This window comes from Podarcis erhardii (assembly GCF_964252035.2).
Source record: "Podarcis erhardii genome assembly, chromosome: 6".
Classification (NCBI taxonomy): Eukaryota; Metazoa; Chordata; class Lepidosauria; order Squamata; family Lacertidae; genus Podarcis; species Podarcis erhardii.
The window spans coordinates 14,460,393-14,477,161 of NC_138510.1; the positions used below are offsets into that span (position 1 = coordinate 14,460,393).

At 45.5% G+C, this 16,769-nt stretch overlaps 1 protein-coding gene across 1 annotated transcript in view; it reads right to left on the reverse strand.

The window, feature by feature from the left end:
• The window catches only part of VAPB (VAMP associated protein B and C), a 46,863-nt gene extending 31,524 nt beyond the window's left edge, over window positions 1-15,339 (reverse strand). Inside the window, exon 1 of the mRNA XM_081868109.1 lies at window positions 15,173-15,339. Within this exon, the coding sequence (XP_081724235.1) occupies window positions 15,173-15,230 (58 nt within the window). The 5' untranslated portion in view covers window positions 15,231-15,339. The remainder of the gene's footprint in view (window positions 1-15,172) is intronic.
• Between the last annotated feature and the right edge of the window lie 1,430 nt (window positions 15,340-16,769).

The window sequence follows — 16,769 nt, forward strand, 5'->3', positions numbered from 1 at the left end:
ACAGTACCATCTTGGGCAGAAACTAGGAAAGGTTGTTTTCATCCATGCAGGGATCTTTTGCCCAACATGGGGCTCAAACCCCCGAGATTAAGAGTATTATGCTGTATAGAATAAGCCATCCCAGCTAGGACTTCAAAGTGATCTACTAACATTATCTACACAGGAGCCAACTGCAGACGGGCATCCGGGTAATTTTATTAAGCCCCTATGAGCTGCACTTTCAGAATGCAAAAGAAGACTTTGCACTGCTACTTGGGCTTGAGGATTCTTAACACTTTACTGCTGATGCAGGCGTGTTTGTTAGATGGTTCCCTGCGCTAAGGCATGGACAGCCAGCTTGAGGCATGGGAGGCACAAAAAGCCCAGATCACGGCACCCCGAGACATGAGAACTGGCGGTGAAAAGGTAACACAACCAGATATGCAGCCCAGAAAATGGCTGCCCAGCAGTGGATCAAGCAATACTGTCACCAAGATTTTCTGCTAGTTGTAGCACCATTAGAAGCTTTAACCAAATGAGGTTACAAGTTTCAACAGTTCCCCATTAAGTGCATACTACCACCTCTGAATGAATGGTAGGTATTCAGGCAAGCTGCAATTCGTATTAGTGAAATCTACGGTGGCGGCTTGCATTAAGATACTTCCTCCCCTTTGGAACGAGGGGCTTCATTAGCCAAGCATGCAAGGCAAGGTGGGTAGATGGCAGAGAAGGGCCCACAATCTAGTTTTGTGTTGGACAACCCAGATCAGGGTTTCCCAAACTTGGGTCTCCAGATCTTTTTTGGACTACAACTCCCATCATCCCTAGCTAGCAGGACCAATGGTCAGGGATGGTGGGAATTGTAGTCCAAAAGCAGCTGGACACCCAGGTTTAGGAAACCCTGGCCTAGGCTATAGTTGTTTATTGCTGGGAGCAAGTCGGAACTCTGTCTAATATCCAGGATGTCACTTCTTAAGAGTGCATGAGGCTCGCTTTTCATATATTACTACAGTGGTGCCTCTTAAGACGAAATTAATTCGTTCCTAAAGTTATTTCTTCTTGAGAGTTTTTCGTCTTGCAAAGCACGGTTTCCCATAGGAATGCATTGAAAATCAATCAATGCGTTCCTATGGAAACCGCCTTCAGACCAGGTCCGGGGACAGTCTGTCCCCCGACCTCTTCTGAAGGCTGGGGGGCGGGGACAAGGGCTTTTCTTCCCACCGCCAGCCTTCAGAAGACTGTTCTGAAGGCTAGCGGTGGGAAGAAAAGCCCTTCTCCCCACCTCCTGCCCCGCAAGCTCTGGGGACAGGAGGGCTTTGCTGCTGACCGCCAGCATTTTAAAAGCCCCCGGGACAGCGGAGACTTCTCCGCTGTCCCGGGGCGATCTTAAAATGCTGGCGGGCAGCAGCAAAGCCTTCGCTGCCGACCCCCAGCATTTTAAAAGCACCCGGGACAGCAGAGGTCTTCTGAAGGCCGGCGGTGGGCGAAAGTCTTTGCTCCCCCCCGCCTGCCTTCAAAAGCCGTCCGGGATAGCGGAGAAACGCGCTGCGCTTCTCCGCTATCCCAGGAAGGCTGGCAGGGGGGAGCAAAGACTTTTGCCCCCCGCCGGCCCTCAGAAGAGGTCTAGGACTCAGAAGAGGTCCAGCGCGCTTCCCTACTATCCCGGACTGCTTTTAAAATGCTGGCGGTGGGGAGCAAAGCCTTTCAGCCCCCGTCGGCCTTCCTGGACCTCTTCTGAAGGCCGGAGGGGGGGCGAAAGGCTTTGCTCCCCCCGCCAGCATTTAAAAGAGGTCCCCGGAGATTTCCCTATGGGCTTTCTTCTTGCGAAGCAAGCCCATAGGAAAATTCGTCTTGCGGAACGACTCAAAAACGGAAAACTATTTCGTCTTGCGAGTTTTTCATTTTGCGAGGCGTTCGTCTTGCGAGGCACCACTGTATTAACGTATATACCTTCCTGTCCCAACACTGGACCCCAAGTTGGCCAACAACCAAATTAAAATCCAGCTTTTAAACTCCTGCTGAAAACTTTTCCATTCTCCTGGGCATAGTCGGCCAATTGGTGTTAAAGAAAGATAGAACATTTTTTATGTACGCTACAACAGCAGCAAGAATACTCATCGCGAAGTACTGGAAGACACAAGAGCTACCCACCGTGGAAGAATGGCAGATGGAGGTGATAGACTACATGAGTTTGGCAGAAATGACGAGCAGAATCCGAGACCAGGGAAGAGAGACGGCGGAGGAGAATTGGAAAAAATTTAAGGACTATCTAAAGAAATATGCAAAAATTAGTGAATGTTAGGTTGATGCTGGATGAGAAAATTAGGGGTTAACAGCGGTAATGGATAAGTTAAAAGAAAATGAGTGTTATTAAAATTAAGTTGGAAATAAGGGAGGGATTTGTTAAATAATTATAGACATGAGAATGCAGGAAGGGGAGGTATGAGGAGGTCGGGAAAGTAAGGTATAAGAAATTAAGACTCAAAATTATATGTGTTTTATGTTTTTTGTTGTTATGTATTTATGTTTTGTTTGTGTTGATAAAAATTTTGTGGAAACTTTAATAAAAATTAATTTAAAAAAAAAGAAAACTTTTCCATTATGTAAGGTTTATGCAGGCAATTAAGAACATATATTTCCCAAAAAGTTAACAGGTGTCTGTTTTTAACTGTTTATATAGTTTCAAAATTTTACGGTTCTAAGTGCTGTTGTTGTAAACTAACTTGTTATCTTTTATGAATATTTTTAATAAAATAGAGTTATGTCTTCACGATTAAGAAACTGTTTGTGCACTCTTTGAAAGTTTGACACACTTGCAAACAGGGTGTCGGTGTCTACATTCCAACATGATACTTATGGAAGGCAGATTTGAGTTGTGCATAAAATATAATTGAGACTGCACATTCAATCAGAGATGGCTGAACTCTCTTACAAGAAAAGAAACAAGCCCTATACAGTGGTACCTTGGTTTACAACCATAATTTGTTCCGGAGGTCTGTTTGTAAACCAAAACAGGTTGTAACCCAAGGTGCACTTTCGCCAATGGGGCCTCCAAAATAAATAAAATAAAATAAAATAAAATAAAATAAAATAAAATAAAATAAAATAAAATTGTTCGTAATCCAAAGAAGAAGAAGAGGAGGAGGAGGAGGAGGAGGAGGGTTTGGGTTGTAATCCAAAACGTATGCAAACCAGACTGTTTGTAAACCAAGGTACCACTGTACTGTTAAGAGCCTGATTCTGCAACTTTCTGCATCTTCATACATTCAGCTGAAGCAGAATTTATGTATTCACCAGGCCAATGATATTTTATAAATGGGGCACTCAAGCCCTCCCTCCAATAACTAGAAATGTTATTTCATCCCACTGCATGCTTCTAAGCTGTCACACTACCTATTGTCCCGAACGCTTCCAAGCCTATCCACAAGTAATGACAAGAATTAGGCGCTAGCTTCTTCCTTTCACAAAGCTGGAGAACTACCTAGAACTACACTGTTGTTTCTACCATAAACACCTCTTTGAAAAGCATTTAAGATGTTGCTATAAACATCCTCTGAGCTCGGAAAGCTGGCCTACTTAGGCTTTCAAGCCCTGCAGAAGCTGGAAATTATGAAGAGTGTTTTTATGATATTCAAATTTCAGCTTTCCCGCCTTCCCCATAATAAAACAGAACTGCAACCAGGAACATGCTGTTAAGTGTGTAATTGTTTCCAAGAAGTTTAAAACGAAGTCTAATTTATGGCAGGGGCACTAGAGTTCTCCAGCAAATTCTTGTTGCACAAACCGCGTGTGTTTGAGGAAAAAATCAGGGGGCTCAAAGTGATAGCACAAAAGAAATACTTGATGTGACTATCAGAGAGTGCATCACATACACAATAAGGCTTCTGTCAACTGAGCAGAACTTATCAGCCGTATGACATACCTGTTGTCTGAATCCAATCTTAAGATTCTGCTACACAATCTAATTTCTGAAGGATGACACAGCTTCAATTCCCCAAAGCAGACAATTGTGCCTTTTAAAAAACATTAAGCTAATGGACAAAAAATGTCTTCAACGTTTTGTCGTTTCTGTGGCAATCCCATTATCTGACAATATATATTTGATTTTGAATATTCATGGTAAGCAACAGAAGGTTTCTTGTCAATCTCAGGTAGGAAGAAGCAGTTGGTGATAGAACAAACTGCAACTTTTTCCATATTGCCTCATTAGAAGACAAGCTTCTGGCATGGCATTTGGCACTCAAAGACTGTTCTAGCACGTTCTACGCAAAACCTTTGTATTAGACCCGGCCAAATTAAATGAGAAGCAAGTGATGTTGCAGTATTCAGAACTGTTTGTTTTGGAACACAACCACTGAAATCGACAGGATGATTCCAGAGGAAATGAACCGCACTCACTGGGTATTTAGACATTTTACCCAAAGATGTGGAACCAGGGAGGGCAAAAGCAGAGTTAGAAACTCAAGATATCTAACCTAGGCACCAAATGGCTCCTAAAACCAAGGTTGCAGTTGCCAAAACAGAATGTCTAGCTGCGACTTTGGGGCAAGAAGGCTCTAAAGTCTTATTTTTCAAATGATGGAATGACTGTGATTGATTCTCACTTAAACATCTGGATAGTTCAGATGACAACTTTGAGCCAGGTTAAGAAATTTGAGAACTTAAAGAAGAAAAGTCACTTGATCCAGGGACAATCCACATATGTATTGGCCTATTCCGACCTCTTTTCCTTAATGGTGACTGCTCCTGTTCTCAGGCTGCACAGAAAAAGCAATTTTGTTCCAGAAATTCATTCTGATTGTGCAGATAAAATATAACTGATAGAATTCTACAGGATGCTGTACTGACAGATTGCTGGATGGTTTGCAGGAGACAAACATGGGGTTTCTAATTCCCAACTGTTTACCAACAGCAACAAAAACATGACCCCCTCTGCACTGAACTAAGCTGGGCTGTTAAAATCCCAAATCTTTAATAATTCTAATGTCCTCACTCCAGTGCATGGTTCATGGAGCATAGCTAGTTACGGATTCCAGCCCATCTCCCACCAGTTTGCATGTTAGCCTACCCCCAGAGCCATTATTTGGGTTGCACAAATCTGGTGTCTGCCCCACACCCAACAGCCTGCCCGCAGCCACAGACAGAATCAATTCAAACAGCATTACTCACCCCAAAACTGACAAAAACCAATTACTGATTTTCCTTTGCCAAAGAATCCCACACACAGACTCTATAGACATTCACACTCCATGGGTGGAGTGACTTCTCAGCCCTTTCCTGCTTTCATTCAGGACAAAAATGCAAAAAACTACCCCAATTTAAAATGGTCAAGTAAGCAGATCACAACCCAAAGAGAGGGACAAGGAAAATGCTGAACACTCCCATCCCCAGAGCATTGCAGCTTTAACATTAGACTATTGTTTGATGTTGCCAAGCCATGTTCGACGTGTCTGTGAAGACACTGCTTCTTCAATTATGTTATATCTATCCAACCAACCAATCACCCATCCAAACAGTACTCTCTGGGTCTGGCAGATTTGGGGGTGGCCCCAAACACAGTCATATGCAGGCAAAATCTGAAGCACGCAAACAGAAAATTGGGGGTAAACACCCATAAAATGTTTGCACGCTATTATCAGAAAGACCCCACCCAGCTTGGGAAGAAGCTACAGAGTATAATGTAAGGTTTGTGCTGCATGGATTCCCTGCTGGTGACCATTTAACACACCAGGCAACAAAAGATGTGAACCCTAAGTGACAAACGAGCCTGGGTAGATTAAACCTGCCCAAATTCAGATCAATAGATGCAAAGCTGAAGGTGACATAATAAAAAATATATGAGATGGGAGCTATATAAATATTTTATAAACAAATAAAATACAAATAAATGGCCATGCAATTTTATGTTAGAAGCCAACCAAATCTTAACAAGTCCCCAGTCACATGAATCTAAATTATCTACAAAGGAGGCCGTAAAACTTTCACTTGGCTGTATTTCTTTGTGGTCAAAATCAAAGGCATCTCAAAATGTTCGATTCTGCAGTCATGCCATAGGTCAAACCAGAAACTGTACCCTGGCTGCTGCCCTAAGCACACCTAAAATAGGGTTGTGCATTAGACTCTGATAAACCCCATTCTCCCAAGAAATAGTTATGGACGCTTACTTAAAAAATAATAAACCAAAACTTTCACAAAAGCCTTTTTGGCACACTGATGTAAATGAGTAATCATATCATTTTAAGAGAAGAACAGTAGATCTAACCTAAAGGGAATTTCTTCCAGCACCTCTGAAACCCAGATACTAATGCTAATAATTTCATTATTTATACCCTGCCCGTCTGGCTGGGTTACCCCGGCCACAAATGCTACATATTCGTTTACAATTTTGTATGACAAATCAGAGCTAGCTGCTTCACTTGTATTTTCTGCAAGTTTTACTCTGTTAGACTTTTATAAAATCTTTTTTGCAATAATGCACTCTCTACCATATTTACTAAAATGCAATCACATCAAGAAGGTCTCCTAAAAATTAAGTTTATCAAAGAGAATGGCCTCTTCAGAACACTGCAATTTTCTGAATTCTGCAACTGAAATACCCTACTGCAAGCTAAGTGCTCTGGACTACAAGGCCCATGAGCCTCTGCCAACTCCAGAATCACATGGCCATGCTGAACGGATGTTGTCGTTAAAGAAGCAAGTTACCTGAAATAATAATGTACTAGTCTCCTTTTACCCTTGGCTGCAATTCTGTCCCCTTTCTGTTATCTGCCTTATGTCAATTTCTAGATCAGAGCCGGCCATGGTGGGGCAATGCAGAGGATGTTGGACTATGACTTTCATTAGTCCTAGCCAGCAAGGCCATAGTCCAAGAACACCAGCAGAGCACCACCTTGCTCTAATCTAGATTGCTAGCTCCTTGGGGCAGGGACCAGAGCTCTCATACTTTGTAAAGCACCATGTCCATGTTCCATGAGCAGAGCTGCAAGCTTCCTTAAAGGCTGTTGATGAATTCTGGGTGTTAAGAGTAAAGTAAGGTAAAGGTAAAGGGACCACTGACCATTTGGTCCAGTCGTGACCGACTCTGGGGTTGCGGCGCTCATCTAGCTTTACTGGCCGAGGGATCCAGTGTACAGCTTCCGGGTCATGTGGCCAGCATGACTAAGCCGCTTCTGGTGAACCAGAGCAGCGCACAGAAACGCCGTTTACCGTCCTACCGGAGCGGTACCTATTTATCTACTTACACTTTGATGTGCTTTCGAACTGCTAGGTTGGCAGGAGCTGGGACCGAGCAACGGGAGCTCACCCCGTCGCGGGGATTCAAACCACCGACCTTCTGATCGGCAAGTCCTAGGCTCTGTGGTTTAACCCACAGCGCTGCCCGCATCCCCTAAGAGTAAAGTAGAGCCCATTAAATCAATTGACTCAAGAGAGCTCCAACTAACTTCATTGAGCTCAATGGGCCTACTCAATCTGACTTAGTAAAAAACTACCCTTAATCTTTAACTAATTGCTGGGTGTAGCCAAATACTACTCTTAATCTATAGTTAAATTGCTACATATCCTGACACCCAGCAGACTGAGGGCCATTTTATACATTCTGGAGAATCAAATGGTATAGCTTTTCTGGGGCTGTAATACTTTGAGCTATGGGTGAGGGAGGAATTTCGAATGCTCTGCCCTCCCCATCGAAAAACTCTCTAAACACAGGTATGGGTAGGGTGACCCAGCCTTACAACATTCACAGGAGGAGCGTTCCAATATGCAATCTGTGGCCTGAAGTGTTATGAAGCAGGAGAAGCTTTACTACTTGATATTCCTCAAGGTATAAAGTGGAAGGAATAGTACACCCATTTATCCTTTGTGCAGGATTCCCCCCAACTCATCATCAATGGTTGGTTCACCTTTAACATCAGGGGGAAGGATTAAAAAACCCAACCAATACTACTGATTAGACGACCCTGCTAAAAATGCAACACTCAAAGTCTCTGCTTATTTTCGTTCACCCAGGAAAGTTTAGTCAAGGGTTTCCTAAACTTGGGTCTCCAGCTGTTATTTGGACTAAAACTCCCATCATCCCTAGCTAGCAGAACCCATAGTCAGGGATGATGGGAATTGTAGTCCAAAAGCAACTGGAGACCCAAGTCTGGGAAACCCTAGTGTAGACACTTTGGTTTGTGAAACTGATGGGAGGTAGAAAGAGCCATGCTCACTTTCTCTGCTAAGCAGAAAATTTTAGATCTCGTTTCAGTTCTCCACTCAATGACAAGCGATAGCTTGGAAGGAGCACTGCTAAGCCTCAAGCTATTTCTGAAACACCATGCTTGATCTGGGAAAGAAAAGGCTGTTGGCAAGATATATACCGTATTTTTCACCCTATAGGACGCACCGGCCCATAGGACGCACCTAGATTTTTTTTTGGGGGGGGGGGAATAAAGAAAAAAAAAATATCCCCCCCCCAGGCACGGGGCTGGGGAAGCCCGAGCTTCCCCCTCCCCCAGCCCCCAGAACGGGACCCAGAGCGATGCCGAAGTTGCGTACAGCTTTGGCATCGCTCTGGGAGCTTGCGGGGCTGGAGGAGGGAGAAGCCCTCCGCCAGCCTTCTAACCAAGTCGGAGGACAGCGGGAAGGGCGCGCTGCGCCTCTCCCGCTGTCCTCCGAGTTTGCGGGGCTGGCGACGGGGAGGAGCAGGCTTCTCCCCCCCCCCTCCGCCAGCCTTCTAACCAAGTCGGGGGACAGCGGGAAAGGCACACTGCGCCTCCCGCTGTCCCCCGAGTTTGTGGGGCTGGCGGTGGGGCTCTCCTGAAGCCTGGAGAGTGAGAGGGGTCGGTGCGCACCGACCCCTCTCGCTCTCCAGGCTTCAGCGAAAGCCTGCATTCGCCCCATAGGACGCACACACATTTCCCCTTCATTTTTGGAGGGGGAAAAGTGCGTCCTATAGGGCGAAAAATACGGTATATAAAATCCCAGGTTGAATGTTTAAAGTCCTTTCCCTCCCTTTTCGAAGGCAATCAGCTAAATCTCCAGACAGTGGATATTCCACTCAAAACAGGTATTTGTGTTCCACAAGTATTGACACTGCCAACTGTAGAATCCCAAGAAATTTAAGTCTTCTATAGCCACAACCCACCAGAATCTCTCTCTTAAGCAAGCTATAGAAGTGAACATGCTCTCAGTAGAAAAAGATTGTGCCATTAAATGAAAAGCAAAAAGCAAATCTGACCTAAAGCTGCACAAAGGATGCATTTCAAAGGAAGTAGTGCTGGAAAGTAATGGAAAATTCATGTTCAGCATGCAGAAAACCTCAGGTACCATCCACAGCAGTTCCAGGTACAGCTGAGACAGCCCTCATTCTGAAACCGTGGAAAGATCCTGCCCAAACAGTTTAACAATGCTGAGCTAAACGGACCAATGGTCTAACTCTCTGGGCCACACTTTCAGAATAAAGATTTGCTCCAGCCACACCGAATGTTTTTATTGATAAGATTGGAAAACATAAGATTGGAAAACAAAAAGAAACAAGTCCCAGCAGTGCTTGGTTTCGAAAAGGTATCCATCCATATCCAAATAAAAAAAATATTTTGATACTATACTATACCACACTGAAATGTTTAAATGTTTTATTGAATCTTCCTGCTACACTTCCCATCATCTCCTGTCACAACTCATGGGAACCTCTGTCCTAACCTGTTTATGAACAGGAAAGAAAACTGGTTAAAATAGCTTCACCACAGATTTTTGTTTATTGCCTGTCTAATTCCATTTGGGGCATGTTTCATCTACAAGAACAGGAAGAGGATCTGGTGCTGTTCTGATAGTTGCACATCAGAATTAGCAGAAAGAAGCTCCAATCCCTGCTGAATCATCTCCCGGGTTTTTTCTAGTTAACATTCTTCCATCTCCACTGCGTGCATGGAATAAACTTTAGGTCTTGGTATCCGACAGCTTAATGCTTGCTCTTGATTAAGCAGAAAGACATTTAGCCAGTGATTTCAACGGAAGGGAGCAAAGAGAATCAGCAGCCATATGATAAACTGTCCTAATAAAAATAGCAAACAATTGCATAATCCAAGCTTTTTCCAATTCTAGTAAAAACCCACTTGGGAAAACCCACTTGGAGGAAAGATGAAGAGGATATGCCAAAAGATCAAAGGCTGTGCCAATTTTCTCCTCTCTCTCCTCCCATCATGCAGGTTTCAGTCAGTCATGTGCAATTGAAATAAGTTAGTGTGCTCCCACTGAACTTACGGAACATTCGGCAAACTAGCTCATCATACTATGGTAGAACATGACAATTTTCAATAAAGAACACATGTCTCAGGAGAGCCTGCCTCCTCCGTTTTTCAGGATGAATGAGAGACTAGTAAACCTGGAACTGCTACATGGTGCGTTATTCTTTGATGAGGAACACTGCATATTAAGCAAAGGTAACACAAGAAGTTTGGGGATGTACAACTAAGGATGAGGCTCCATGCCACACCTGGAATACAATGTCTCCTACAACCCAGGAAAAGAAGAGGCAGGAATCTTCAGTCATACAACCGGAACTCAGGTGTTCTCAAAGTAATAACCACTCCAGTCTGCCCAAACAGGAAAATCACAGCCTCACCACAGCTCTGGAAATACCAGCCTGCACTTATTTTCAATAAGAGCTAACAGCTGTTCTACAACCTGCTGACAATGGTTGCCTACCAGTTGCCTATCAACAGGGTGGAAGACAATTATCTTCCAATTTACAAAATATTCTGTGACATTATCATCCAGCAGCAATTATTCACTGCCAAAGGCTGGCATGCAAACAGCTATGTGCAAGTCTATGCTGCCTTGTCAAGGATAGATGTGGTCCAACTGCATCTGGAAGGCCACACGTCACTCAGCCTTGAACCAGACGCAGCTGTTCACTTTACCTCCATGTCAGGAAGACCTTTCCCCTGTTTTAACTTCTGCATGTGAGCTTCTAAAAAGCACAGGAGCAGGACAAGCAGAAGGAACAACTTAGCAGGTCTCTGTACTTATCCAAGGAACTAGCAACTTGAACCACCAGAGAGACTCACCCTGCTTACGTTAACATAACTGCTAGTCTCCACGGCAATATTTGTTTTCTCTTCTGGCTCACTTCTAATGTATATTAACCAGAACCTCAAGTGTGTTCAAGGGCTTCCAATGGTATTTGCTGTGCTTTTCTCTCTGCCTGCAACGCAGGCATAAGCAGACAAGTTTGCAGCAGGCTGTTTGGTGAAAGCACAGGACCATATTCTCTCTGGTGGCACCTAGACTTTGGAATGCCCTCACTTGTGTGGGTCAAGAAGTGAACCAAGGCAGTAGCCAGCTTTAAATGCTTCTTAAAGTCACTTAAGTTTATCCCAAGCTTTCATGGCTTCCGATTCCTAACTCGTAGAACTTATTTTTTTTCTTTTGGTGCACTGTTCACTTTTTGTCTATGGCCTACAGTTTTTTAAAAAGTTTTATTTGATTATTGCAATTATATGAATTTTAATTATATTTTGTGCCAATCACTGAAGAGGGTTTTTATATGTGTGTATTAAGCAGTTTATGAATTAAACTTTTTGGAGTCCATCAATAACTGCACCGCCATTCAGAAAACATCTTGCAATGCAGAAACCAGTGGCTCCCCAAGAGATTCTGAAAACACAACTTCTTCTGACCTTACAGCTACGAAGAGGAAAACAGGGACTGTCTACAAACCTGTAGGAGAAGGAACAGAAGAGGCTTCCTTACACTGAATCAGGCCACCAGTCCATCAAGTTTAGTACTGTCTACAATGACTGGGAGATCCCCAGGGTTTCAGGCAGAGGTTTCTCCCTGAAGATGACAAATATTGAACATGCATGCAAAATGTAATATGCTCTAGCAAACTCTCCTCCCTGTAAGAAGCCTCTTCACAGCTCCCAGAGCACCCTCATTCTGTCTTCTGCATTCTTAATTCCTGCCTGAGCAAGACTTGAGTAAAGACATGTTGGCCACCCAAGCACCTATATATTTAGCGATGCCACCTAGGAAACCTGAATCACTTTTCCAGCTCTCATTCCCTTGGAGTCTCAAGCCCTTTTTCTCCTCTTATTATTTATTTACTGCACTGTTTTGCAATTAGGACAGAAGTACCTGCTGAAGCACTGGTGACATCTGCCTCAAAGATATGCAGCAATCCTAAGCATTCTTACTTAGAGAAGCCAGATTAAATCCACCCTTTTAAAATTGAATGTGTGGGTGCAAATCTAAACAAATATGCATGGCGTAATAATGTTCACTACTTCTTCTATATTACAGAGTTGAGTGCTTTTGCTTGCAGTAATGACATGTTTTTGCTTACTCTTTTTTACCCCCAGTAAACAGCAGTTTATTTCCAGCAGAGAACACAGCTTACATATTATGGAAGTGTATGAGGTCTCACCTATTTCATTTTTATACCACCCAAAGTTAAAAACAAGGCCTTAAACTAAATTAGAAAAAATGTACTGTCAATACATGAGAAGGCACTATGACTGTACACAGTGTCAGCGAAGTATGAATTCCTCTCTACAGCGTATCTGCACAGATAAAAGTCACAGTCCATTACTTGATTAACAGCAGAGTAATGGGATTACTTTAGAGTAAGCGGGCTAAGAACTTAGGGAAAGCCTATATCTCTATATAAGAAGCAATTTGAGTATAGGGGCTGCTGCACTTTATTTCTGCTGCATCGCTCCTCAGTACTAATACATGACAGGTGCTATCAACTGCCCATCTATAGTTACATGGGACAAACAGGGCAAATATCTATAGTAGAAAATAAATGTGCCAGAAACAACAACACAAAAAACCCAGTTTTTCAGCATCCCAGGAAATTTTATTTCTGTTGCCAAGGTCAAAGTAATAATTAAAAGGGTTGATACAGCATGGGATTGGAGTTCCTTTGCCAGTTTCACTCAACTCAAACAGGCCTTAATCATCATTTAGGGTGGTTGTCTTACTAGAGACGGCCATGAGATCATGAACAAATTAAGCTCTAACCCAGAATTATTGGGTATGCTAGCACTGATCTATGGCCTTCAGGATCTGATCCTTATTTACTTCAATTGAGTGCCTAATGAGTCATAGAAAGATGGTATCTCCAAGTTCAGTGTGTGTTTATTTTTAATCTCACCTTACACCAACAGTTCCATCACATATTCATTAGTTCTGTGCGCACACAAGTGTGCCTATATGGACATGCCATGTTTAATGAAGCAGGATTGAGTCTGGACTTGCCTCCACAATTAAACCAGCATTTTCATATTCCTCAGATACATATTATAATGGCTGCTGTCTGACATGCATATGTACCGCTGATGTTTCATCCACATGTTTATAACTGAATTGCAGCTTTCAGTAAAGTGACAACTCTTTTCCTGCAAGGAGACCAAGTATGTGCATGAGGCAATTAGACAAAACAATTCGACCTATTTCCAAATACATGTCTAACCGCAACATCATGTATGTACGTTTACTCAGAAGTTCAACTGAATTCAGTTGGACTTAGTCCCAAATAAGCATGCATGCACTTATTTAGGACTTACTCCTAAGTAAAGGTGGAGTCTGGGAACAGGAGCAACACCACTGCAAGCAGAAAGGTTTCTGATCCACTTTATAAATAAGTCTGCTCGTTGCTGCTGTGTAATCTCACCGTATTGTATTACCAGCAGCCATGTCCATGAAAACATCAGTGTTTGATTTCTAAAGTATAAACCCGGTATAACACCCTGAATCAGAGGCACATATTAAAAGGCCTCACTTTAGTTAGGATTCCAAAAACAGATGTTTTTATCTTAACATGCAAAAGGGGGAAAAGGAGGAGTCAGTCGTTTACTGTTACACACTGGGCCAAAGGTCTTAGAATTTATTGTCACACAAAGTGAAACCCGTTCCACACTTTCAGGCAGTTTTCAGGCAGCTGTAAGGTTGCCGCAGGCAGTTAAAAGCAATGCGACTCAACCCCAGCAAAATAAAAATTCCAATTGTCATTCAGCTACCATCAATTGACAACAGATGCCCACGCAGACTCACCTGGGACTCAATGGCCACAGTGGGGCTTCTGAGTAAGCATGCACAGGATTGCGCCCTAAACCCTTAATCTGTTGCAAATGTTAGGCATGCTTGCTTGACTCCTACTGAACTCAATGGGACTTATTTCCGAGTGAACATAATTGGGATCAGGCCGATCAACGCACCCAGCGCCAGCCAGCTACCTTACAAGTGTGACACGTCATGAAGCGTTATTTGTTGCTGCTGTGCTGCTGCTTCTTCACATCCACAGCACACGCTTCCCTGGGGAGCCGACCTCACTGTCCCGACCCCCACCAGCGCGCGATTGTGCAACAACCGCAACTGCATTTACAAGTTTGCAAATGTTTGCTTTTCGTAAGAATCGGGGAGCCTGTCAAGTTTCCCGAGACGGATCTTCTGTGCCTTTCTGCAAACGCAGATCAGCCCCGTCATTGCCGCCGTCAACGAGGGATTCGTAGGCCCCCGCCCAAACCAAGGATCGAGAGATGCTCCCCCATTGCACCGCGGAGCATCTACAGCCTTAAAAGTGGGCAAAGATATCCCATTCTGATCCCCCTTGGCTGCTCCCGCTTCTGAAAGGCCGCTGCGCCTGGCAAGGTTTTTCTTCCCCGGGCATCCAGGGATCGAAGCGGAGGAGAGGCCAGGGCCCGAGCAGGCCCGAGCACAGGGGGGAAGCGCAAATGCAACAAGAAAAACACCCCTCTCTCCGCCTTCTTTTGCACCCGAAGGAGAGAAACGCTTCGAGGGCTCCTCTCGCATCCCCAGCGCCCCGAGCGAGGGAGGATTGCGCAGCAGCAGCAGCCGGGCGAGGCCGGCGCCCTGGGGACCCCGGGGAGGCGAAGGCGCGCCCGCCGCGCGCGGGTCCCTTCCTCGACCACGAAGGACATTTCAGCAAGCCCTGCGAGCCGAGCGCCACCGCCGCCGCCGCTGCCCAACCCCGGCGGCCCCCGGAAAATGGCTGCCGCTGGAGCTGAGCCCTTTCTGGCAAAGCGGCTGCAGCAGAGCGCGCCGCCGGAGGAGCCACCTTGCCTTTCTGTTTCAGAAAATGAATAATAGTAGTAATAAAAGGGGGGGAAGAAACAGGCGGGGGAAGGCGAGGAAGCGTCGCATGGCTGCTGCATGGGCGGCCGCCCCCTCCCCGCTCCCTCCTTACCTTTGAATTTCAGCTCGTGCTGCGGTTCCAGACTCAGGACCTGCTCGGTTTTCGCCATGTTGTTGCCGCTGCTGCTGCTGCTGCCGCTCCTCCTCCTCGGCGGTGGAGGCACCAAGCAGGGTTGGAGAGGGAACAGCAATATATATATATATATATTATATGAGATAGATAGATATATATTTATATAAGGTTGCGATTTGGAGGCGGAGGGCAGAAGAATGCACACACGCCAGGGACGCACCCGCGGCTGGTTGGGTAAGAGCTCCTTCCTTAGAGGAGCCTGGGCAGGGAAGGGAAATAAGCGCGGAGGAGGGAGGTGGCGGCGGCGGCGGCGGCGGCTCCGGTTCTAGGGCGGAGGGAGGTGGGGGCGAGAGGCGGCAGCACCCACCGGAGGCTGTTGCACACAGCGAGGGGAATAAGCCGCCCCGCGCGCCCCCAACGCGCACACTCGCTCGCTCGCCGACGCTGCTGCTGCTGCTGCTGCTGCTTCCCTCCCTGGCAAGGAGGCGGGGAGGACGATGCAGCAATGGCAAAGGGGGAGGGCGGAGAGGGAAGCTGCAAGCTGACGTCTCCAGCCGGCACGGGCGGAGTGGGGAGTGGGGGGCGGGCGGGCGGCGGCAGCAAGAGGCAAACCCAGCGCTCGGGGAGGCGAAAGGAACGGCGCGCGTCATGCTGGGCGGGGCTTAAAAGGGAGCCGGGAGGAGGCGAGGGCGCACGCGCCGCGGAGGAAGCGCGCAAGGAGCCGCGCGGGGGGCGGGGGAACAGGGGCAGAGGGTTTACTCGGGAGAAAGCAGTAGGGGGCCCAGCTGGCATTCGAGTAAATGAGCATAAGTTGCACACTTTGGGTTTTGTTACATATTCTCGACAATAGGGACGCGTCCTATGCCATCATCATCATCATCATCATTATTATTATTATTATTATCATTATTATTATTAAAAACTGCTCCTTATGTGGTATCCAAGAGCCCTTAAAGAGTCTTTAAGTGGATGGTTTTCCCAGTAGTGATGTATGGAAGTGAGAGCTGGACCATAAAGAAGGCTGATCGCCGAAGAATGGATGCTTTTGAATTCTGGTGCTGGAGGAGACTCTTGAGAGTCCCATGGACTGCAAGAAGATCAAACATGTTCATTCTTCAGGAAATCAGCCCTGAGTGCTCACTGGAAGGACAGATCCTGAAGCTGAGGCTCCAGTACTTTGGCTACCTCATGAGAAGAGAAGACTCCCTGGAAAAGACCCTGATGTTGGGAAAGATGGAGGGCACAAGGAGAAGGGGACAACAGAGGATGAGATGGTTGGATAGTGTTCTCGAAGCTACCAGAATGAGTCTGACCAAACTGCGGGAGGCAGTGGAAGATAGGAGTGCCTGGAGTGCTCTGGTCCATGGGGTCACAAGGAGTCGGACACGACTAAACAACTAAACAACAACAACAACCTATTGGTAGGAGAAAATAACAGGCCAACCAGAGAATATTAAGAAGCAAAGCGACTAGTAAGCCAGATCTTTAACTGTTGCAAAAGGGTCCCCACTTACCACACGCAGGAGGAAGAAGGGACCCAGAACAATGCTGTGCAAGCCCTTACATAGACTTCTGC